The 26650-nt window shown below is 41.1% G+C and overlaps 1 protein-coding gene across 2 annotated transcripts in view; it reads left to right on the forward strand.

Moving 5' to 3' along the window:
- Window positions 1-26650, forward strand: part of EPHA4 (EPH receptor A4) — a 161887-nt gene that overhangs the window by 63731 nt on the left and 71506 nt on the right. For both annotated transcript variants that reach the window (XM_070385995.1, XM_005888450.3), the window contains exons 4-5: window positions 1453-1608; window positions 25482-25820. In XM_070385995.1, coding sequence (XP_070242096.1) covers window positions 1453-1608; window positions 25482-25820 — 495 coding nt within the window. The remainder of the gene's footprint in view (window positions 1-1452; window positions 1609-25481; window positions 25821-26650) is intronic.

A 26650-nucleotide genomic window follows, 5' to 3' on the forward strand; every position in this document is an offset into this window, starting at 1 on the left:
CAGTTCTGTGGATCTCTTTTTATCTTCTGGTTTGAATAAAATCTGCTGACTGCTGGCACGGTTGGTCTCTTGCGGTGGTCACGCTAATGGAAAAGGGCCTTCTCCCAGCTGATATTTTTGATAGTATGAAAACACCCAAAGTATGTGATAAATGGGAAAAAAAAAAAAACCTGAGAGTGAATCATACTGGAAAGATTGTGAGTAACTGTCACATTTTTAATGGTACCTCTGGTCTTATAAAATAACTGTATTTTTAATGGCCTTGTCACTGTGGGTTTAATACGGATGGTGTGGGTCAATTTTTATGTGAGGTTGAGACTGATTTGGGAGGTGATCTTGAAGGGCATAGGGGAGAGAAAAAGGGAGAGCAAGACCCTACTAATTATTTTTTATTGTGAGGTTTCCCAGAATTATTGAGGTTTTCCACATTAGTCAAAGCAGCCCTCAGTGTCAGCATGATGTTTATAAAGATGAAGTCATGGAAAGCGGGTCAGGTGCGTGAGGGACTATATGGTCCATGTTCTCCCCACCAGTCAACTGGGCTGTGTGTGCAGAGGGAGGGAGGTGTTGAAAAATGGAGGAAGGGGAAAACAGGAGGGTTTTATGAAGTTGAAAATAAACACGGAGTATCTGCTGATCTTAAAAAAACTTAACATATTCCAAAATGTTCTGTGGGTAGTTTATATTACTTTCCCCTGAAATCATGATCTACGTCTTACCAGGTCTTTTATGCTTGGTTGCTTATGTTGGTCTTTCACTTTGGCTATAATTAAGAAATAATCACCTACAAATTTTTGGTTGGCACTGAGCTACACTTCCAACTGGTTGGTTCAAGACCGTGCTCTTAGATTCCATAGCATGGGGCCAAAAGTACGGGCTTTGGGGGCCGAACACTTGCAGTCAAAGCTGGTCCCTGACATTTACCAGATGCGTGGTCTGGTGCCGACAATTTACTGCTCAAAGCTGGTATTCCTCATTTCTAAGGTAAGGTTAATAACAGTGCCTGTGGAAATGGAGAGCTGTAAAGATCAAACAATGTTGTGCATATGAGCATGTAGGAAGCACTTGGGTAAACTTTAGGTGTGATTTTATTGATACAACTGGTTTTAAGAAAATTTTTTTCATAGGGCTTTGCCACCTGACCAGTCATGTTAAAGATTATTAAAGAGTGGTTGTTATCAACAAATATTTTGGGTTGTTTTACCTGCATCTCCAGCCAGATGCTCACTTGTTGTTCAGTCACTCAGCTGTATCCGACTCTTTGCGACCCCATGGACTACAGCACCCCAGGCTTCCCTGTCCTTCACCATCTCCTAGAGCTTGCTCAAACTCATGTCCATTGAGTCGGTGAGATTAGCAAAAAATATCTCTTTCTGAATCAAGGAAGTGACATCTTGCTTTGCTTTGTTAACTAGGGGTTTATATTGGTTTGTTTTTTCTGCTTCCCTTTAGCTTGCAAAATCGGATATTACAAGGCCCTCTCCACGGATGCCGCCTGTGCTAAGTGCCCGCCACACAGCTACTCTGTCTGGGAAGGCGCGACGTCATGTACCTGTGACCGAGGCTTCTTCAGAGCAGACAACGATGCTGCCTCCATGCCCTGTACCCGTAAGTTATACACTCATCTCCCATGTCTTAGATGCCAGCAGCTTCCATTACCATCATTGGGGCACTTGTCAGCCCTTCTCCCAGGATAAGGGTGTAGGGGGGCAAATGAAATCAAACGTACGTCTTTTCTCACTCAGAGCAGGAGAAATGCTTAGGAAAAGAATGGCTCATTCTCACTGAGTTTGTTGCCTTCAGAACGCACAGCTGCCGACAGACTAGTTTTTGTAGCAGAGATGGTATGTTCGGGGGTTGTGTGACAGTGTAATTAGAGCTGAGATGGGAATTTATAAACGGTTTTAACATGTCATCACGGACTCTTGGGAAGCTTGGCAGCTGGAGGGGAAAGCGGTAAAGGATGGGATCACGTGTGGGCAGGTGGTTTCAGTTCTGTGTGCTGACCTCATGGCTTGCGATGTCATTTCCCTTCACTACTTTTCTTCTTTCCTCATAGTTCTGTGTTCATAACATTTAGGCCTGGATCCTTGTGAATGCTTGTTGAATGATGGGCACTAAACACACGCTGGGGTAAGGAATGAATGGGGTTGGCACCTTGGGATGCAAGGGAACAGAGAACTCTTTCTCACACTTTATATGGACAGTGGTCCTAAAGGTTACTATTAATTTCATTCACACTCTGGGATTCATAAATCCTGCAACGGCTATGACCTTGACCAGAAGAGGGAATGGTGGACCTGGGTGCCCTTGTGTTCTCATTGGCCAAGTCTGTGTTTGGAGGGTCAGAATCGAGTGGCCAGGCACAGAGGCTTTGCACAGGTTTTGGCTTTGTTTCCCAGCCCACTGTTTAGTACCCAGGTGACTGTTGGAGCCTTTGAGTCTCAGTGTCCTCATCTGTCCAATGGACTAATAATAGTACCTCCTTCACGGTTGCTCCTACTCAACACTTCACATTGTTTACATACTGTGTAAAATGCATAAAATCATGCTAGTTGATAGATTTTAGGTTTTACTATCACTAAGACTTGCATTATTTTGTTTCTCAACTACCATATAGTCTACCTTGGGTGGCCTGGAAATAACACCGCAGACAGGAGTATTTTCTGATTTGGAGGTATTTGGGTCAGTGGTGGAGGCATTTTCTTGCCCAGTCAAGGACCACATTTAAAAGGAGCAGGTGGAGAAACTTCAGGGCAGTCCCAAATTTGTGCTGAAATTGTCCTACCCTCAGGAGTTCCTCAGAGAAGGTAATGGCACCCCACTCCAGTACTCTTGCCTGGAAAATCCCATGGGTGGAGGACCCTGGTAGGCTGCAGCCCATGAGTTTGCTATGAGTCAGACATGACTGAGCGACTTCACTCTCACTTTTCACTTCTATGCATTGGAGAAGGAAATGGCAACCCACTCCAGTGTTCTTGCCTGGAAAATCCCAGGGACGGGGAAGCCTGGTGAGAGATCATCTATGGGGTCACACAGAGTCGGACACAACTGAAGCGACTTAGCAGCAGCAGCAGCAGCAGCAGCAGTAGCAACAGCAGCAGGAGTTCCTTTCATAACCAGAGATGATAGTAATTATAATCATGATAACAGCCACCTTTTTATCATCACATCCAGGTAATGTATTAGACACTTTCCATTAACCTTATCATAGGGCTCACAAGATAACAAATATATGAGATAGATATTATCTTCATTTTAGAGAGTAACTGCCAGCCCCAGTGTCCACCCCAGCTGAGTGATGGCTCTGCAAGACCAGAAGACTTTGCAGAGTTTCTATTTATTTGGAGGCACTCTTACCCCTCCCCAGCTCAAGCGCAAACTTCCAGAAGGAAGGTTATTAGGGCCGGCCTTAGGTGTGAGCACAACTGGGCAAAGATTTCCTCATGTTCTTTCTCTGTTCCTTCCATAGACTACCTGCTTTACCTGGATGCCAGGGCGATTTGATATGCTCTAGTCCCAGCCTTTTTCTTTTCCAATCTAAATATCCTTCTCTACTGTTCCATTGTGTGAGATTAGCTTAATAATAAACTCTCCTCTGTCTCCAGTTGATTCTCCCATGATTCTCCAGTTGTGATTTTAGGTCACAGTAGCAAACTCAAAGGGACTCTGTGGGACGACAGTGTGCTAATTGCCCTCAATTTGCATCATGCAGCCCAACTCCTACTTTTCAAACAGATAAAGTCTTTCTCTAGGCCAGGGCTTGACTGTGTCGAGAGTTGGACTGTGAAGAAAGCTGAGTGCTGAAGAATTGATGCTTTTGAACTGTGGTGTTGGAGAAGACTCTTGAGAGTCCCTCGGACTGCAAGGAGATCCAACCGTCCATTCTGAAGGAGATCAGCCCTGGGATTTGTTTGGAAGGAATGATACTAAAGCTGAAACGCCAGTACTTTGGCCACCTCATGCGAAGAGTTGACTCATTGGAAAAGACTCTGATGCTGGAAGGGAATGGGGGCAGGAGGAGAAGAGGATGACAGAGGATGAGATGGCTGGATGGCATCACCAACTCCATGGACGTGAGTTTCAGTGAACTCCAGGAGTTGGTGATGGATAGAGAGGCCTTGCGTGCTGCAATTCATGGGGTTGCAAAGAGTCGGACATGACTGAGCGACTGAACTGAACTGAACTGACTATGTCATGAACCTCATAAAAGTCTCCTCTGATGGCAAGACAACCTGGCTTTTTCTCCCAGGTGTTTTTAGTCTTATGATTCTGATCTGTTGTCTAGCATCCTAGGGGACCATGGGCTGATCACTCAATTCCTGCAGCTTGCCATGTGGGAGTTTAGGGAGACCCCAAAAGTTGGTACATGCCTGAGTTACTGGCACATTTGCCATATGTATACAAGTGGTTTCTGAACACTTGAAATTTTATGTTTTTGTAGGAATTAAATTGTCAGCTTTACCTTAACTAGGCAAATAAGAAAAGGAAAATATTGATTTTAGCCTGTGGGTAGACCTGAAAGTTTTAACACTAAAGTAACTTCTGCATTTTTCAGAGACTGATTTCAACAATGAAAGAAAAATGGCTTTTTGGGTCATTGATAAGAGACCCATGAAAGCACCAAAGCAACATGTGATTGTCTGACATTTTCCTAATGGGATCCTTGGGTTTATTTCATCTCTGACTCTGAGTTAAGAGGAAACATGGTACTGATGTTAACACCACACACTTGTGAGGCTATTTAATCTCTTCAAGCCCTAGTTACAGTTCAGTTGAGTCGCTCAGTCATGTCCGACTCTATGAGACCCCATGGACACCAGGCTTCCCTGTGCATCACCAACTCCTGGAGCCTGCTCAAATTCATGTCCATCGAGTTGGTGATGCCGTCTATCTCATCCTCTGTTGTCCCCTTCTCCTCCCACCTTCAATCTTTCCCAGCATCAGGGTCTTTTCAAATGAGTCAGTTCTTTGCATCAGGTGGCCAAAGTATTGGAGTTTCAGCTTCAGCATCAGTCCTTCCAATGAATATTCAGGACTGATTTCCTTTAGGATGGACTGGTTGGATCTGCTTGCAGTCCAAGGGACTCTCAAGAGTCTTCTCCAACACCACAGTTCAAAAGCATCAATTCTTTGGCGCTCAGCTTTCTTTATGGTGTGACTCTCATATCCATACATGATGTGATGGATCATGGAAAAAGCCATACTGGAAAAGCCGTAGCTTTGACTGTATGGACCTTTGTTGGCAAAGTAATGTCTCTGCTTTTTAATATACTGTCTAGATTGGTCATAACTTTTCTTCCAAGGCACAAGTGTCTTTTAATTTCATGGCTGCAGTCACCATCTGCAGTGATTTTTGGAGCCGAAAAAAATAAAGTCTGTCAATGTTTCCATTGTTTCCCTATCTATTTGCCATGAAGTGATGGGACCGGATGCCATGATCTTAGTTTTTTGAATGTTGAGTTTCAAGCCAGCATCAGAGGGCAGACAGAATGAAAGCCCCACTTTACTCATCTGTACAATGGGATTCTCACTAACTACCTGTGGAATCATTTTAAAAATTAAACAAGAAGATATTTGGAAAAGTCTGGCACAAGATATGGATCTAATAATTGTTTTCTTTTTTTTTATTCCCAGCTGGTCACTCCCTTCTCCAAACTACCTCCACAGCAGATGGCCTATGCATCTCATTGCCCCTCTAAAGAGATTTTCTCACTTGACTACAGTATTAGGGTAGGACTCAGACATTAGTATTTTCAAAAGTTGCCCTCCTTATTCTACTGTACAGACAAGGTTGAGATCACTCCTCTATGAAGTTAAAATTTTAAGTTTTTTTTTTTAATTTGATAAATATTAACTACACAAAAGACTCTTAAGACTCTGAGATACGGCTAATCTGTGAGGTTTGCTAATGGATAGACTAGTGAATTAACCAGCAGAATTAGAATCCATTCTGGCCCGTGGCTCTTCCTCTAGATCTCTCCCATCCTGGTGAATAGTGGACCTGCATTGTCCAACATATTAACCACTAGGCCTATTTTAATTGGCCCATTGCAAGGACTCGATAGCTACATGTGGTAAGCATATTGAATGGCACTTCTAGAAAATATTTCTCCCATCACAGAAAGTTCCATGGACAGACAGTATGGCAGCAGATTTTTCAGTAGAGAAAACAGTGGGAGTTTCTCAGAGAATCTTTTGTTCAAATAACCCATGAAATGAAGCCCTTCCCCTTTGCCCCACCCCCAGGTTTATTGGCTTCTCTTGACAAGATGTGGGGATGGAAAGGAACATAAACATCAAGGATCCTTTCAAAGTGATTCCAGCCTCTAATCAGCTCTTCCCAGTTGGTTAAGCCAGGTGACAAACCCAATTCGCTTGCGCTGACAGCCGTGGTAATCAGGGACCTTCTTTGTTCATTATGCTGTCTTTAACCCCAACATTCTTATGCAGCCCTGCGTTTAGTGATCGCTCACTGTGACGGCAGACTAATGAAGAAATAAAACACACTCTCTGAGACTCATTCTTCTAGCCAAAGAGAGAGACTGCTCCACTGGCTTGTAAAATCAGGTTTTTGTTCACTTGGCGAATGATTAGACCAGGTGAATACAAGTCGTATTGGCTGATTTAGAAGGAAACACCTAAGACGTTCTTCATACCATCAGCATTGCTGGAAAACTTCAGAGAATTTAATGGCGAATAAACTTTATCTCTTGGAGGACTTCTTGGCTGGAGCCTCTGGTTAGGTGGACATAAATGGCTATGAGTGAGATAGGCAGGGTTTCAACGGAGGCATCACATAATTCAAGAAAATAATCCATACCCGTTAGAATGGAGAGTTTTAACAATGCTTCTTAAAGGTGAACATGCATAGACATCATGTGAAGTCACCTAAGGATTGGTTGGAGAGGTCAGGCCTGACTTTCTGCATCTCACAAGTCCCCCAGATGCTGCTGTTGTAGTGGACTGTCTTTGTTTTGTTGTTTAGTCACTAAGTCGTGTCTGACTTTTGGTGACCGCCCCCCATAGACCGTAACCTGCCAGGCTTCTCTGTCCATGGAATTCTCCAGGCCAGAAAATGGTTGCCATTTCCTTCTCCAGGGGATCTTCCTGACCCAGGGACAGAACCCAAGTCTCCCGCAAATGACAGACAGATTCTTTACCGTTAAGCCACCCGGGGAGCCTGGACCATCTTCAGGCAGTAGGAATTTAGAGCCTCCCTGCTGGATGACACGTGATGGGAGATGTGCTCTTCAATGCCTGTCACTTACAGGCCATTTCTTCAGTTCAGTGGTAGCCCTAGTGGAGATATTTCAAAGGTTATGAACATTCTCCCTTAATGGAAACTGAGTACTTCCTTTGTCCCTCAGATGAAGAAAATCTCCTGGTTTGGAGTTGCATAATCAAACACAGGCACTGTAGTCTCCACAGGTTACTAGGTTACAGCCAAAGAGTGGAAATGACAGTGTTCTCAGACACATGTGTCAGTTAAAAAGTCGACAGGGTTTTTGGTGACTTTGCCAGCAAGACAGACTTCCATAATACAAGGATGCCATCTAAGCTGATGAAGGGGTTTTGATTTCATGAATCATTTCTTAGAAGAAATTTCAGTATGATTTTTAAAAATTGAAGTATAGTTGATTTACAGTGTTTTAGGTATATAGGAAAGTGACTTGGTTATATATCTATATTTCTTTTCAGATTCCTTTCCATTGTGAGTTTTTACAAGATACTGAATATAGTTCCCAGTGCTACACTATAGGCCCCTCTTGTTTATCTATTTTATGTATAGTCATGTGTATCTGTTAATCCCAAATTCACAATTTATCCTTCCCCCCATCCTTTGCCCTTTGATAACCATAAGTTGGATTTTTATGTCTGTGACTCTATTTCTGTTTTGTAAATAAGTTCATTTGTATCATTTTTTAAGATCCACATATAAATGGTATTGTACATCTGTCTCTTTCTGACTTACTTCACTTAGTATAATAATCTCTAGGTCCGTGTTGCTGCAAGTGGCATTTCATTCTTTTTTATGGCTAATATTCCATTTAAATATGTCTGTGTATATATACCGGAGAAGGCAATGGCACCCTACTCCAGTACTCTTGCCTGGAAAATCCCATGGACAGAGGAGCCTGGTGGGCTACCGTCTATGGGGTCGCATAGAGTCGGGCACGACTGAAGCGACTTAGCAGCAGCAGCAGCAGTGTATATATACACACACATATACACACACATCTTCTTTATCCATTCATCTGTTTTCTTATCTTGGCTGTTGTAAATAGTGCTGCTAGGAACATTGGGGTACATGTATTATAACTTTTCAACTTAAGAGTTTTCATCTTTTCTGGAAATATGCCCAGGAGTGGGATTACTGGATCATGTGATAACTCTATTTTTCGTTTTTTAAGGAACCTCCATACTATTCACCGTAGTGGCTTCACCAATTTACATTCCCACCAACAGTGCAAGAGGATTCCCTTTTCTCCACACCCTCTCCAGCATTTATTATTGTAGATGTTTTAATGATGGCCATTCTGACCAATAAGTGTGATTTCTGTTAATGAGATTAATGTCCTTTAACTTTGCTGATCAGCAGCCCCTCCCTTCCAGATCTCGTTTCCTTTCTCTGTACCTGTCCTTGTAGTCAGGAATGTAGTCTGGTGATCAGCAGTGCTAGGAGACCAGTGCAGGACCTTGATGTCTTAGTTATTCAGTTGCTTGTTCAGTGATTCTAGTGAGTCTCCTTTTCCCTCTTTGGGAGACCAAACCACTATTAGATTTAAGGTAACTTTCTGATTCTTTCTTGTGTTTCAAAAGGTATTGAAAAAACGCCTTATAGCAGAAGCAGATTGGCTTTGTATATCTAGGACAAAATAACTAATTTGTTATTTTGCCTCTTTGACTTCTGAGCACCATTACTGGAGTAGTTTTCCATCCTTTTCAATTGGAAATCAGTTCTTGTGTTGTGGGGTCTTTATTTAACTTGTTTGATGAAACTTATTAGGGCCTCATGACTGGGGGCAAACCCACTCCAGGACTCTTACCTGGAAGATCCCATGGACAGAGGAGCCTGGTAGGCTACAGTCCATGGGGTTGCAAAGAGTCGGACAGACTGAGCGACTTCACTTATTTTAGATTGCCAACGCAAAGGGCCTTCACGAATCTGTCTGTAAGTGAACACCCTTGAATAATTCAATCAGCTATGCCAAACAAACAAAGAGTGATTGATTGATACTTTGATATGGCCTAAAATATTCCAAAATTACAGCTTTTAAGACAATTTGTACTGGAGGAGCTTAGTGCTAATGAGGGCACATTTACCAAGATTTATGAGGAAAGGTCTTGATTTGAGAAAGCTTTCTGTAGGTATACGTTATCAAGAAATTGAAACAGTCCAGCTCCAAACAGTAAAACACCACTTATTCTGTCTTTACATTTGCCTTTTCTAATTGAATTTATTGCACCACTGTATTTCCTCCAGAAAGTGTATTGTTTTAAAATTACCATTTCAGTTCTACTAGTCAAAGCCCCTCACTTCTAATGCTTTCTGACAGTTATCAACATAATGAACCATAATGAAATGATGAGCAATCTTCAGTGGAAACCCAGTGTGGATCCCAGTGGTGCTGTGTGACTGTGCTGTTAACATTTGAATGCAAATTAAAATAACATCGTCCTTACTTGTTTCCAAGGTCAAGAGAATAGAGAGACTTTTTTTTTAAGTGCTTTAATTTTGGAAATCTCATATCCATTTTCAAGCAAGCCCTTGAAGGTTCCACTGATGTTCAGTTCAGTTCTCTACCCCCAAAGATTTACACGCTCACATCGGCTAAGGGATGTGTGGAGGGGTGTCTAACACAAAGCTTTGATGTTATAAACCATAGGATAAAAGGTAGCCTTTGGCTTCAAGTAAAGTACATTTTCTCCCACCCCAAAGCATATTTCTTTTTGCTTTAGAACTACAAGTAACTAATAATGTAATGATTGGAGGAAGGACATTTATGTGAAATTGATAAATGAGAATGCAGTTAGTTCTGGTGACAGATCGGTTAGTAGCAGAGTGAGAATAAAGGCCAAATATTCCTAAAGTTGTGTCCATGAAAGTGTTTCAGAAGATCCATTGGTTGATCCCTAACCATTTCACATTTTATTATCCCGGTAATCATTTTTTTAGAACATATTTTTATGAAAATTCTTGTATCTAAGATTTGGTTATTTCATGTCATTTATCAAATTTGCAATATTAGAGTGCAGTTTCATGCTACATTTCATTTGTCATAGGACAGAAACGCAAATTGAGACATCAACCCCACCCCACCCCCGCCCCGCCCCACCATTGCCAGGTCATGAGACTTGGTTTTCAAGGCAGAACATATGGTCCACTGCCTGTTAAGCCAGTTGATAGGCCAACAAATGTGTGTCCTCTGGACCATAAAAGCTGGTCAAATCAACCAAAGATATTTTCATGATTCATATGCAACCTTCTATCCATTCCATTTCTAGACTGATTTTTTAGTTACAGCTTTAGTTCAAGGTCTGATATCAGTTAGTGAGTAAACTACATCTTTGTTTCTTCCTTTTGGGTTACCTTGTAGCATTTTGACTGTGAATAGGAAAAATTACCTCTAAAGAAATTAAGTGCATAACTCTTGTCTAAAGACACGGATATGGGGTGGATGGTGGTGGGGAGGAGAAGCACCAGGTGTGCTTAATGGAAAGCACTAGATGGGCTGCAGGCTGATCACTTGCCATTTGGTAAAATTTTAAAAGTTCTAGGTTATTTAAGGAAGATCAGATATCATCTTATTGAATTATCTTTTGAAAATGCTCTTTTAGCTTCCATCTTATCCTCCAACCTACTTCTGGTTTTATACAGATTATTTATCAGGATTAATAGTACATAGTAGATTCAGCTGGGAAATGCACATGTTTAAGGGACAGGATTGTGAGCCCAAGTGAAAGACTTGACTCAACTGCCAGTATCATTTAGCCAGGTTATTAAAATTTTTCCATCACCATGAATAATTAAGAATGGTTTGTTATCACCCAGGCCCTGTCATTTCTGGGTAGCATTTTTGACACTACTCATAGAAGTCATACCCTGGCTGTGCACAGCATGCTTCTGTGAAACAAGGTCAATTAGGCACTTTCCTGAGATCCCCTAGGGTGAGAAGTGAATACCTTCTCTGCTATCAGCATTTTGATTTTGCCGTCATAGTTGACTCTTGTTCTACAAGCCATGTACAGCTTGGCAGAAGATGGACCGAGGGGAGAGCCCTGTTGCATGGGTAGAATTGCCCCCCACCCTCCTGTGACCTTCCACCTAGGAAAGAGCCTTTAATAAAAACCCCTGCTCTGGACTGGAATGTAGGAACCAGGCAAACAGCACATCTTAGCTAAGACCAGAGCACCTGACAGGAAGTAATGCCAGCAAACGTCAGCCTGAAGGGCAGAACAGCCAGGAGAAATGTGAGAGGTCCCAGCTGGGGCCACAGAGAATGTGTAGATACACTTCATTTTTTTCCTTTGGATTGTGCATATCTCTGGGAAGGGGATCCTTTTAGCCTTTGAATCAGGCTTTCTGATCCTATCATTGCACATTATTGACTGGGTGAATTTGGGTGAGTTGCTTCACTTCTCCTATCTTAGTTTTTGCTCATCAGATTGCTTCGGGTAACACATACTTTTCTACCAGATGTGATTATGGGGAGCAAAGGAGATTAAGGATGAGAAAGAACTTTGTAAGAAATGAATTCACACGCTAGCTAATTCTAAAGCAAAATATTCATGCTTTTTTTTAAAATTACTTTTAATGGGCTTCCTTATTGTGACTTCTTTCTGGATAACTGAGAGTTGACTGCCTAGAGCACTTCAGCCATAAACTAGTCATCTTAGAGAAAATTCAACCACAGTTAATTGGTAAAGAAAAAGCAAATGGTTCCTGGGTATAGAATGGAAAAAAAAATACTAGATATACTGAAAAATAAGTGGTAGCAAAATTTCAGTAAGGAGTGACCTCGACTGGGAACCCAAGGTTTTTTGGGGACAGCAATAAAGGATTGTTGTGTTTGCAAGACTCAGATTTTTAATAATGGGCCATTCTGCTTTGGCTCTAGCTGTTGTTAAATGCATGAACTGCTGTGATAAAAGGTTACGCCCTCTGCCTACATTTCAGAAGAGGTGTCCCAGCAGCCGTTTTCATGTAAACTTACCCACAGCAGAAAAGGCTGAGAGAAGGCAATTAGCAGTGACAACATATACAGCTGTCAGGGAGGATGCATGACTTTGTTTGAGTCACAACTTACACACCCCAAGTGTTTATTCTGCCTTATAACCTGTCTTGCAGCTGGAGAGAGATTAACAAAGGCTGATCTGAAGGGTTAGAGGGTTTTACAGCTAAGGCACTGAAGTCTTATTGACCGTCAAAAAGTTGTCCGTGATTAATGAAGCCTTATGGGACTCAAGACCCAAGGCACCTCTTCCTCAGAAGCTCTGTCTTGCAGTGGTTGCCTCGGTGTATCAGAAGGGTGGCAGGAGCGCTTCAAGAAATTGATCACTTACAAATTACATTTCTGTCTGTGCTCTGGGAGAGTGTTTCTTTCCATATCTAGAATTAATTTCAAGACACAGGCATTGAATTTTCATACTCTTCATGGGGTTCTTCAAGCAAGAATACTGAAGTGGCTTGCCATTCCCTTATCCAGTGGATCATGTTTTGTCAGAACTCTCCACCATAACTTCCACCGTCTTGGGTGGCCTGCATGGCATGGCTCATAGCTTCATTGAATTACACAAAGCTGTGATCCATGTTATCATTTTGGTTATCTTTTTGTGATTGTGGCTGAGCACCGAAGAATTGATGCTTGCTAACTGTGATGTTGGAGAAGACTCTTGAGAGTCCCTTGGATTGCAAGGAGATGAAACCAGTCCATCCTAAAGGAAATCAGTCCTGAATATTCATTGGAAGGACTGATGCTGAAGCTCCAATACTTTGGCCATCTGATGCAAAGAGCTGGCTTATTGGAAAAAACTCTGATGCTGGGCAAGATTGAATGCAGATGAAGAAGGGAGCAACAGAGAATGAGATGGTTAGATGCCACCACTGACTCAAGAGGCATGAGTTTGAGCCAACTTTGGGAAATAGTGAAGACAGGGAGCCCTGGAATGCTGCAGTGCATGGGGTCGCAAAGAGTCGGACACGACTGAGTGACTGAACAACAACAACACTGAATTTTAAAATGGTGATTAAAATCAGTTCAGTATGAAAAGTCTATGATAGATTTGGAAATTGCTTTATACAAGAGCTCCTTTGATGTCCTATCAGCTATCTGCCAGCCCTGGCTGTGGACTTTAAAAAAAACCTTTTAGCACGTGATTGCCTTTTTTTCTTCATCAGCTTTTGTGATGTGATATACCCGAGTGCCATGGTGGTGACACTTCTGAGGAGTGAGCTGCACTGGGCTTAAGGAATCATCATTCATTCATTTATTTGTTCAGCAGATTCTCCATAAGCACCTACTACACCTTTGACTTCTGTCTAAGGGCTGGGGGACTCTCAAAAATCAGAAAAAAAGATTGTTGTTTTCATGGAGCTTCTGTTCTAATGGTGGGAATATAAATGATACACAAGATAATGTAAAATTCTTACAAGAAAGAGGGGGAAAAAAGAGTATATCATAGTGTAAAACAGAGGAAAGGGAAGGATTTTACTTTTCAGGGAGTGGTCAGGACCAAGGAGCTGAGATTTGAGCTGAGACCCAGGGGGCAAGGAAGAAGCCAGGGGACAGAATTCCAGGTACAGCTACCAAGTCTAAAGAATTTGAGTTGCGTGTTTAAAGTTTTGCTAACAATGTGAGTTTTAAAATGACTTATTTTAAACCTTTTGGTCCTGGAGTCTGTTGGCATTTTCATTTCAGTTGTAAGAAACAGAAATTTCAGGTTTTTGTGGCACAGTATGCCATGTGTCCATATAGATTTAAATACTTTGGCAGGACCTACTTTTTTTTTTTTTTTTTTTAAGATTTTTGATGTAGACCATTTTCTCAAGTCTTTATTGAATTTGTTGCAATATTGCTTCTGTTTTTATGTTTTGTTTTGTTTTTTTTTTTGGTTTACGAGGCATGTAGGATCCTAGCTCCCCAACCAGGAATCAAGCCCGCATGCCCTGCATTGGAAGGCAAAGTCTTAACCATTAAACTGCCAGGCCAGAGAGGTCCCTGGCAGAACATACTTTTAAATGCGTTTCTCAAAGCGGGTGCCCATCTTTTGCTGAAATTTCAGTTTTCTGAAGTGAAATTTCAGAACAAAGAAGTGAATTTTACCTTATTTGTGACTTTGGAGTAAGGTATGTAAGGTGCCCAGTGGCAGTTACTCTGGCCTAGGCTTTCCATGGGATGGTTTACACCAAACGCCTAGTTCACACTGGAGGCATTTTTTGGCTTTGGGTTTAGTGTTGGCTGACCTTTTTGAATGATTTTATTAAGGTTCCTATAGACTTCATGTGAATGTCTAAACATCAGGTTGCCCTAAACGGTCTACTTTAAATCCTGGCATAAGCCATCAAGCATATTTTCTAAACTACTCAGGAATTTCACTCAGGAATTTCTAATCCACAAGAGGGAAGAATTATGTTTTGTGGAATTACTAGAATTTTCTTTGATGCTTGGAATATTGCCCTTCTTAAATGTCACATTCGCTTAATTCCTCTAGATAGTGTGAAAACTTGTCTTTTCCCAGAGGAAAGTATGTGGTAGGTTAAGGAAGATCAAAATTTCTTTTATGATGTAACATGATATGATGCAGTAGTCCTTTGCTTCTGCTGTAATTTGGCTATGGTTTCTTGGGAACTTCACGCTGTCAAACTCCTGTCAGCTGAATGCAGGTTGACATCCCACTAGAAAATAATGATTACCCATTGTAGCACCTTCCACCAGTACCTGCTGTGCGATACAGAAAGTATTTCACGCCAGCGAAGCAAATGGATATTCATTAAATTTATCCACAGTGGCAAGAAATACAGGGGCCGTTGCTTTTAGAGCAATGAGAAAACCGAAACATAAACCATAATATATACTGCATTTAATTCCTTTGTTAGTCAGAAAATGTAACTTGGACTTTAGAAGCCATAGTTGTTATCTGACCTGTGCGTGCATATGAGCTCGATTGTTCAGTTGTGTCTGATTCTTTGTGACCCCATGGACTATAGCCCACCAGGCTCCTCTGTCCATGGGATTCTACAGGCAGGAATACTGGAGAGAGTTGCCATTTTCTCCTCGACCTCCTCTCCTCCTCCTCTTCTCGACCCAGGCATCAAGCTCAAGTCTCTTATGCCTCCTGCATTGGCAGGCGGGTTCTTTACCACTAGCACGATCTGGGAGGCCTTGCATAAGTGTGTAAATCATGAGTGCAATCTCCTTAGATTAGTTAAGAGTATGCTTGAAGTCCCTAGAATTCTATGCAAAATCATTAGTGATAATCTTTCTAGGAAGAGGATATTTGCTCCCATCAAATTCTCTGTAGCAGGGCTTGGTAAACTGTAGCCTGAAAATCAAATTCAACTGCCCTTGTTTTTGCAAATCAATTTTCTTGGAACACAGTCATACCCATTTTTTAGGTATTGTCTGTGGTTGCTTTCAAGAGCCATGCAGAGTTGAACATTTGCCAGAGAGACTATATAGCCCATAAAGCCTAAAATATTGACTATCTATCTGACCCTTTACAGAGAAGCTTGTTGAACACTATTATCAAGGGTTAGTAAGTTAAGGATTATTGCATTTGAATTTTGCTTCTGTTAGTTCAACTATTAGCCATGTCACTAAATTATTTTTAAAATGTGAAAGGCATTCTAAACATGAGAACTTTGAAATAGCTAAGCATGCCAGACCCATTCTTTGATGAAGAAAGATAGAACCTTAGGCTTGTATATGAATATTAAGCAGGTTTTACAAAAAGAGCCAAAAATGTAAAGGGAGGACATTTATTATCCCTTTAAATATGCTTCAGTACTTGATTGATTTGTATTTAAAATTGTCTTAATTTTGCTTGTAAAAGTAAAATTGAAAGAAAAAAAAACATAATTCTATAAAAGCTAATAAGGAAAAGGCCCATGAAATTAACTTGCTTCAGAGATAAAGTTTGCCATATTTGCTTGCTTGAAGAAATCATCACCTGAAATCAAGATGGAAAAAGAAAGGTCATAAAAAACAGTGTCAAAGTAACAAAGCTTATATTGGCAGAGCCCACATTTTAAATTTCCAGTCATACTGGCTGGTTATGGAGCTATAAAAACAAGAAGAGGGCAGGATGCTTACATTGCCATTCTCCTGAGGCTCGCATCCATATTTAACTTTCTGTAGTCTCTTCCTTCCCTCTTTAATTCCATGCCCCTTCCCTCAACTATCCAGGGAGGTATCACAATGAATCAGAATATTTCTTTTTTTCCTTCTTCTAGAGCATGTAAGTAAAACTGGACACAATAAGTATTTCTTGAATAAGTGTGTGGCTCCACAGTCCTTCCCAACAGATGTCACCACCTCTATATGACGCATAGCCCTTCCCACTTGTTCAGAGTGTTTTTAAATTGTAGCAAAGATTATTGAATTAAACTAGCTACATTGAGATGCTCCATTACAGGGCTTAATGGTAATGAATCTGTATGTGAAAAGCTGGCTAATACAGGCTTAGCCCAGAAAAGCCTGTATTAATTTACAGGCTTAAAATAACATTGTAGGTGGAGGGACAGAAGATGCATTAGAGGACCTTGTTCCAGCCAGTCATTCATGACTCCTCAAACAGCTATTGAGCTTGCTCTGAACTAGGGATCATAGGAGACACCAGGAAATGATGAAGACATCAATTCTGCTATCATACAAACTGTAAGAGAAACAATTATCAAATATATGTTTGGTTCAGTTCAGTCGCTCAGTCGTGTCCAACTCTTTGCAATTCCATGAACTGCAGCACACCAGGCCTCCCTGTCCATCACCAACTCCTGGAGTCCACCCAAACTCATGTCCGTTGAGTCGGTGATGCCATCCAACCCATCTCATCCTCTGTCATCCCCTTCTCCTCCTGCCCTCAATCTTTCCCAGCATCAGGGAATTTTCCATTGAGTCAGCTCTTCACATCAGGTGGCCAAAGTATTGGAGTTTCAGCTTCAACATCAGTCCTTCCAGTGAACACCCAGGACTGACCTCCTTTAGGATGGACTGGTTTGATCTCCTTGCAGTCCAAGGGACTCTAAAGAGTCTTCTCCAACACCACAGTTCAAAAGCATCAATTCTTCAGCTCTCAGCTTTCTCTATAGTCCAACTCTCACATCCGTACATGACCACTGGAAAAACCATAGCCTTGACTATATGAACCTTTGTTGACAAAGTAATGTCTCTGCTTTTTAATATGCTGTGTAGGTTGGTCATAACTTTTCTTCCAAGGAGTAAGTGTCTTTTAATTTCATGGCTGCAATCACCATCTGCAGTGATTTTGGAGCTCAGAAAAATAAAGTCAGCCACTGTTTCCACTGTTTCCCCATCTATTTGCCATGAAGTGATGGGACCAGATGCCATGATCTTAGTTTTCTGAATGTTGAGTTTTAAGCCAAATTTTTCAGTCTCCTCTTCACTTCCATCAAGAGGCTCTTTAGTTCTTCTTCATTTTCTGCAATAAGGGTGGTGTCATCTGCATTTCTGAAAGTGAAAGGGAAGTTGCTCAGTCATGTATGACTCTTTGCAACCCCGTGGACTATAGCTCACCAGGCTCCTCCATCCATGGGATTCTCCAGGCAAGAATACTGGAGTGAGTTGCCATTTCCTTCTCCAAGGGTTGTTCCCGACCCAGGGATTGAACCCAGGTCTCCCGCATTGCAGGCAGACGCTTTAACCTCTGAGCCACCAGGGAAGCCCTCTGCATTTCTGAGGTTATTGATATTTCTCCCGGCAATCTTGATTCCAGCTTGTGCTTCTTCCAGCCCAGCGTTTCTCATGATGTACTCTGCATAGAAGTTAAATAAGCAGGGTGACAATATACAGCCTTGACATACTCCTTTTCCTATTTGGAACCAGTCTGTTGTTCCATGTCCAGTTCTAACTGTTGCTTCCTGACCTGCATACAGATTTCTCAAGAGGCAGGTCAGGTGGTCTGGTATTCCCATCTCTTTCAGAATTCTCCACAGTTTGTTGTGATCCACACAGTCAAAGGTGTTGGCATAGTCAATAAAGCAGAAATAGATGTTTTTCTGGAACTCGCTTGCTTTTTCCATGATCCAGCGGATGTTGGCAATTTGATCTCTGATTCCTCTGCCTTTTCTAAAACCGCTTGAACAAGACCTTTTTATCCTTTCATGTTCCAAAGAGAACCAGAAATATTGATAGCTGCCCCGAAATAGGAAATAATATAAGCAGGATAACTGCCAGTCCTACATTCAGACCAGTAGTGGGGCAGTTTGGGAAGACATAAAATGCTATAATTCACAATGACCTACAGCTCCCTGATATTGGTGTGTGTTTAGATATGACATCAATATAGAAACTAGAAAATTAAGTAGTATGATTATCTCTCTTAGTTATAAATCTCATATATAATTGGAGACATTAAGAGGTTGGCATATTTCTGATGAGAAAGGCAATCATTCATCAGAAATTCAATTATTCCTAAATATCTAGATATGCTCTTACCAAACCGAACATGTGCCTTCTTGCCTGACCCACAGCAAAGCAAATCTACTGACACAAATTTGTGGTGAAAGAAAGTACAGCATTTATAACCAGGCACCAAGTGAGCAGAATGGAGAGCTAACACTCAAAAACACTGAGGAAAGAGTTTCTCAAGACAGTGTAAGGGAGAGGGTCCTGGGGTATGTGATCAGCTCATGCTCAGGTCTCTGATTGGTTGATGGTGAGGTAACAGGGTAATGTATCCAGAATCTCAGTCATCGATCTTCTGGTTCCAGCTGGTCTGAGGTCTAGTGCTTATGGTCACCATGCAGAAAACTTTTTCTACATGATGAGGGTTTGTATCTGCAGAACTCAAGGATACGGTTTAGGAAAGTATTCCACTTTTGAGGAGGAACACATGAAGAGATGGAATGAAGAGATGGAGCCAAAGCAACCACACACCCAGTTGTGGATGTGACTAGTGATGGAAGTAAAGTCCAATGTTATAAAGAGCAATACTGCATAGGAACCTGGAGTGTTAGGTCCATAAATCAAGGGAGATTGAAGTGGTCAAACAGGAGATGGCAAGAGTGAACATTGACATTTTAGGAATCAGTGAACTAAAATGGACTGGGATAGGTGAATTTAATTCAGATGACCATCATATCTACTATGGGCAAGAATCCCTTAGAAGAAATGGAGTAGCCATTATAGTCAACAAAAGAGTCTGAAATGCAGTACTTGGATGCAATCTGAAAAACAACAGAATTATCTGTTTCCAAGATAAATCATTCAATATCACAGTAGTCCAAGTCTATGCCCCATCCAGTAACACTGAAGAAGCTGAAGTTGAACAGTTCTATGAAGACCTACAAGACCTTTTAGAACTAACACCAAAAAAAATGTCCTTTTCATTATAGGGGACTAGAATGCAAAAGTAGGAAGTCAAGAAACACCTGGAGTAACAGGCAAATTTGGCGTTGGAGCACAAAATGAAGCAGGGCAAAGGCTAATAGAGTTCTACCAAGAGAACACACTGGTCATAGCAAACATCCTCTTCCAACAACACAAGAGAAGACTCTATACATGGACATCACCAGATGGTCAACACCGAAATCAGATTGATTATATTCTTTGCAGCCAAATATGGAGAAGCTCTATACAGTCAGCAAAAACAAGACCGGGAACTGACTGTGGCTCAGATTATGAGCTCCTTATTGGCAATTTCAGACTTAAAATGAAGAAAGTAGGGACAGCCACTAGACCATTCATGTATGACCTAAATCAAAATCTGTTATGATTATACAGTAGAAGTGAGAAATAGATTCCAGGGATTAGATCTGATAGAGTGCCTTTAGAACTATGGACTAAGGTTTGTGATATTGTACAGGAGGCAGGGATCAAGACCATCCCCAAGAAAAAGAAATGCAAAAAGACACAATGGTTGTCTGAGAAGGCCTTACAAATAGCTGTGAAAAGAAGAGAAGCAAAAGGCAAAGGAGAAAAGGAAAGATATACCAGTGTGAATGCAAAGTTCCAAAGAATAGCAAAGAGAGATAAGTAAGCCTTCCCCAGTGATCAATCCAAAGACATAGAGGAAATCAATAGAATGGGAAAGACTAGAGATCTCTTCAAGAAAATTAGAGATACCAAGGGAACATTTCATGAAAAGATGGGCACAATAAAGGACAGAAATATTATGGACATAAGAGAAACAGAAGATATTAAGAAGAGGTGGCAAGAATACACAGAAGAACTGTACAAAAAAGATCTTCACAACCCAGATAATCACAGTGGTGTGATCACTCACCCAGAGCCAGACATCCTGGAATGTGAAGTCAAGCGGGCCTTAGGGAGCATCACTATGAACAAAGCTAGTAGAGGTGATGGAATTCCAGTTGAGCTATTTCAGATCCTAAAGGATGATGCTATGAAAGTGCTGCACTCAATATTCCAGCAAATTTGGAAAACTCATCAGTGGCCACAGAACTGGAAAAGGTCAGTTTTCATTCCAATCCCAAAGAAAGGCAATGCCAAAGAATGCTCAAATGACCGCACAATTGCACATATCTCACAAACTAGTGCCCATTATTGGTGGCTTAGATGGTAAAAGCATCTGCATACACTGTGGAAGACCCAGGTTCAATTCCTGGATCGGGAAGATCCCCTGAAGAAGGAAATGGCAACCCACTCCAGTACTCTTGCCTGGAAAATCCCATGCATGGAGGAGCTTGGTAGGCTACAGTCCATGGGGTTGCAAAGAGTTGGACACAACTGAGCGACTTCACTTCCACTTTCACACACTAGCAAAGTAATGCTCAAAATTCTCCCAGCCAGGCTTCAACAGTACCTGATCTGTGAACTTCCAGATGTTCATGCTGGATTTAGAAAAGGCAGAGGAACCAGAGATCAAATTGCCAACATCCATTGGATCATTGAAAAAAGCAAGAGATGTTCCAACAAACATCTATTTCTGCTTTATTGACTATGCCAAAGCCTTTGACTGTGTGGATCACAACAAACTGTGGAAAATTCTTCAAAAGATTTGAATACCAGACCACCTGACCTGACTCGTGAGAAATCTGTGTGGAGGTCAGGAAACAACAATTAGAACTGAACATGGAACAACAGACTGGTTCCAAATAGGAAAAGGACTATGTGAAGGTATATTGTCACCCTGCTTATTTAACTTTTATGCAGAGTACATCATGAGAAACGATGGGCTAGAAGAAGCACAAGCTGGAATCAAGATTGCCAGGAGAAATATCAATAACCTCAGATATGCAGATGACATCACCCTTATGGCAGAAAGTGAAGAAGAACTGAAGAGCCTCTTGATGGAAGTGAAAGAGGAGAGTGAAAAAGTTGGCTTAAAACTCAACATTCAGAAAACTAAGATCATGGCATCTGGTTCCATCACTTCATCACAAATAGATGGGGAAAAAATGACAGACTTTATTTTTTAGGGCTCCAAAATCACTGCAGATGGTGACTGCAGCCATGAAATTAAAAGACACTTGCTTCTTAGAAGGAAAGTTATGACCAACCTAGACAGCATATTAAAAAGCAGAGACATTACTTTGCCAACAAAAGTCCATCCTGTCAAAGCTATGGCTTTTCCATTATGGCTTTTTTCATGAGCCATCACATCATGTGACATGTGAGAGTCGTACCATAAAGAAAGCTGAGTGCCGAAGAAGTGATGCTTTTGAACTGTGGTGTTGGAGAAGACTCTTGAGAGTCCCTTGGACTGCAAGGAGATCAAACCAGTCCATCCTAAAGGAAATCATCCCTGAATATTCATTGGAAGGACTGATGCTGAAGCTGAAACTCCAATACTTTGGCCCTCTGATGCGAAGAACTGACTCATTTGAAAAGATGATGATACAGGGAAAGATTGAAGGTGGGAGGAAAAGGGGATGACAGAAGATGAGATGGTTGAATGGCATCACCGGCTCAGTGGACATGAGTTTGAGTAAACTCTGGAAGTTGGTGATGGACAGGGAGGCCTGGCGTGCTGCAGTCCATGGGGTCGCAAAGACTCAGACACGACTGAGCGACTAAACTGAACTGAGGAGGAACTAAATGTCCTTGACTTTTTTTTATGGCCAAATGATTATTATTTTCTCTTGCTTGACTGTTTTCCTTTGTTTCTGTGCGTTCTCTCTTCTCTGATTAGATTTGCTCTTTGGAACTTGAGGAAGGCCCAGGAGGCTGGCTAAAACTTTCCTATAAACTGCATGCAGGGGCCACAGGGATCGGTCCATAGTTCCTGCTTGGTTTTAGTACTTATAGAAAAAAAAAAGACAAGATAATGTAAACTTTAACTATGTAAAAATGTAAGTGTTTTCCCTTCTGGATGCCTTGTGTTTATTGAGAGTACTCTTCATGTTGCTAAGGATGCCTATTTTTTACTCTTTAGTCATCTCTATAGATAAATTATTTTAAGATGCTGCTGTTAAGGATGACTGTTTGACCCAGATTGACTTTTGGCTGTATTAAAGTCCATGCTTTTTTCTCATTTTCTTGAGAATAATGTGCCTTCCTTTCTGAGGAAGAGATGATCTTTCCTTATATATGAAAACACACATGATGTATTTCCCATCTTTTAGTTGGCAAGAATTTTCAAAAAAAGAGAAAACACAGATACAATACATCATCATTTTTTTAATTTATAAAATCCTTTTCCAGGTGTCTTTTCCCAAGCTTATGTAGGCCAAGAATCATATTGGGTGCACATTTCTTTTATTTCATTCCCCTCACCTTAAATCTCCAGTTACAGTCCAAGTTTCAAACTGCTACTATGCCACCATGGAGCCACCACTCCTTGTGGCAACAAAACATGAAATAAATGCAGTACAAATTTACCAAACCATTCTTGGAGGCAGCGTTGAACTTCTGAGCTTGCTAACTAGTTCTCTGTCTTCCTTTGAGCACCTTTCCAGGGTAGATTCTTTAAGAATCACTGCCCAAAGGAAGAAGGCTGTTCCGGACTGTATCTTGCTTTCATGCCAGCCCTCCATGTTGAAACCCTGCAGCATCTTTGTTTTTTTTCTTTCACGTGGCAGTGTTATATCTCTGAGTCCTGTGACCATTTAGTTTTCTGCTCCATTTCTTCTCTGTTTAGACACCGCCATGTCCCGTCCTACATACTAATTACTGACTTTTTGCTTCTGCAGTGCTTGATTCATTGTGTCACATTTTCCCATGTGAAAGTGGACTAGGAACCTTGGCAAGGACGTTAATGGATTTAAGAGTCACTCCTGTTTAACCCTGAAAGTCACAGCAAAATACGAACCAGTGGCTTGACCCATTTTAGGAACCAAGCTGTGGTCAACTTTCGCCACAGACTAGCAGATGGCAAGAAACATCTCAGAATTTGAACAAAATTGAAGATACTTGGTCCTTTTTCCTGTCTTTGCCTTTCAAACTTTGGTGGAAGCTCCTAATTTTGTTGTTATTTTATCAACAAATGTGGAAATAACCCCACTGTGTGGGAGTTAGTACTTTGGGATTTTAGTGGAACTCTGTTACTAATTAGATTGCACGAACTTTCAGTATTATCAGCTCCACTTTCTGGCTCTCAATTTCCTCATCTATAAAATGAAACTATTTAGCCAAATGATCTTTAACATCTTATCTGGCCCTAAGTGTCTTTTATTTCAAATAGCTCTAATCATGTTATTAAAAAAAAAAAAACAAAAAACATTAATACTCACTCTCCTAAGGACCAAAGAGATAAATTTAAAATCTAAATGAGAAATAAATCTATGCATTTTTTTCTGAGGACTTCTGTGGGGACAGTCTTGTCCTTTAACACAAATTTTACAGCACTGTTTTTCCTTTAAGGTTCTTAGGATGGGAATCAAGTCTTAACACTAAGAGAGAGAGGTTGTCAGTAATTAGTCTCCAAGGGAAATTGGGAGGTCCTGCCTACCCTGTTACAGTCTTCAGTTAAGTTGTATGAGACGAAAAGGAGATGAATTACCTTTGTTCAATATTACTACCAAAATCCTTTAGCCATTTGTCACTGTGAACTCAGTAATACTGGGTATGACTCCTCCTTCATAAAATTACCTCTTCCAATTCTCTGGCAATGGCTAGTCTGGGACAGTATATTCCATTATGATTGACTAGATAAGGAAGCCTGCCAGTTACTTCCTTTTAACTTTCTTTTCCTGAGTAACAAGGACAGATTTCCCTGAAAGCAATGATTGTAAGTAAATTAGCAGTAGAATAGAAACAATAAGCAAGAAGTCTCAATTTTTCATTGATACTTACTTCAGCTCTTTTCCTTGAAGACCAAAATGGGAAAGAGGGAAGCAAAAAGAGAACTTCCCAGTTGTTGCAGTGAATCAATATTTTTCATTAGAGTGTGGCAGGCATCTTTTAGACCTTTAGAATCAGGTCAGATCAGGAAAATCCCCTCTTTTCTCTCCCATCCTGATTCTTCCCCCTGAAGGCAGCTTGTTTCATAACATCTTGGCCAAGAGACTAATCTACAGTAAGAATCGAGAGGGTTCTGTGCTCTTATTTATTGTTACTATTTTTAAACTAAGTACTATGTTGTTTGCAATCAGTTCTATTTCAAAAGAATCATGACCACCAGATATATTTTGGACACCTTTGATGTCAGTAGAAATGAGAAGGGCCTGGTGTAGCCCTGGTCAGCTGAAGATCAGGCCGTGGAGATTTGGGCACCTTTGCACAATCCTGCCATGGAGTTGAGATTTCTCAACAACTGTACCTTTGACTTCTCTGCAGCCAGGCTAAACCAGTTCCTACTAATTACCCACAAATAGCTTAACTCTCAACTGCCGTGTCAGACGGAAGAGGGATATCTATGCCATTCAGTTAATTTTATTCCATGTTGATAACACACTGTACTTAGGAATCATCATTTGTCTTCAAAAATGGTATATAACTAGTAGTTTACCAGAGTCCCACAACAGCCCTGGGAACTAGAAACACAATTGTGTACACATCTTTCAAATGATAAGAGTAAGGCTAGACAAGTTATGAGAAAAATAGCCAGGTCACTTCATAGAGAAAGCCGTTTGGAGCCTATTTGATATAGAGTTACTTCACATCTCTGGTCAGTGCTGCGTTTGTACAGAAAAGAGAATGACACTCACGCAGACAGCCTTCTGTCATATTGCTCTTTTAAATGATTTTTGCTGGCTTAATTTGCTTTTGGCTTTCTTTGCTAAATGGGCTCATCTTATTTCTTATAGCTGCAGAAAAGAATATAAGTTCTGAGAGATTCCAAAAGGCTCGTTTTAGTTCTTGGTTTGATAGTATGTTTTGTTTTCTTTTTTCCTCCAGGCCCACCATCTGCTCCTCTCAACTTGATTTCAAATGTCAATGAGACTTCTGTGAACCTGGAATGGAGCAGTCCTCAGAACACGGGTGGCCGCCAGGACATTTCCTACAATGTCGTGTGCAAGAAGTGTGGAGCAGGTGACTCCAGCAAGTGCCGACCCTGTGGAAGTGGGGTCCACTACACTCCACAGCAGAACGGCCTGAAGACCACCAAGGTCTCCATCACTGACCTCCTGGCTCATACCAACTACACGTTTGAAATCTGGGCAGTGAATGGTGTGTCCAAGTATAACCCTAGCCCAGACCAATCCGTGTCCGTCACTGTGACCACCAACCAAGCAGGTAGGAGTCACATCCACTTTATTGTAGGATCTAAATGTGTACAGAGAAAGAGCTTATGTTGAGATCTGTGCTTGTTGCTTAAGTTCTGCCCTTGAAGAAGAACTACAGGGATCTAATCGTAAATGTGTGAGTTGTGTTATAATATAAACAATACTTAGAAGGACGTTTATTCATTCAGCAGATTTTTTGGGGGGTACCAACTGTATAGCATGCATTGTACTAGGTGGTGGAGATTACATGAAGTCTAGGACACTGGTTGAAAACAGATGACGGTGAATTGGGTCACTCTATGCTGGACTTCTCATGTAAGGGATGTGTCTTGGCCTTTTTAATCCCAAGGTCATGGTTGGATATCAGTGCATTTACAGATTATTTAGGAATACAAAATTGATTTTTAGCAATGCAGAGCACTACACTTGTATTTTTCAACAAAAACATTAGCAGCTGTAGTTTTGATTTTTTTTTTTTTAATATCCACATAGGTCTTTGTTAGAATTACCCTATAAGCCTGTGAACAAGGAATGGTTTAAAGGGGAGCTTGATCTGTGTGGTTGACAAAATTTTCCTTCAAACACATCCTACTTTTGGAGCCACTTTCATAGTTACATTCACACTGGACAGGTGGGAGAGGAGAGTTAATTTGCCTCATTTCCTGCACACTTTCTCTTCTAATGCAGATGACTAGAAAATAGATTCTGTTCCTGGGGTGTTTCTGCTGAGTTCATTTCAGAACTGTTATCCAGTCTTGAATATCAGATTTTCCAAAGTGTGAATGAGAATCTAGATTTCTAGGCTCTGCCCCTGACCCACTTACTCCCATTCTTCTCCTA

Source organism: Bos mutus, chromosome 2 (assembly GCF_027580195.1).
Source record: "Bos mutus isolate GX-2022 chromosome 2, NWIPB_WYAK_1.1, whole genome shotgun sequence".
NCBI lineage: Eukaryota > Metazoa > Chordata > Mammalia > Artiodactyla > Bovidae > Bos > Bos mutus.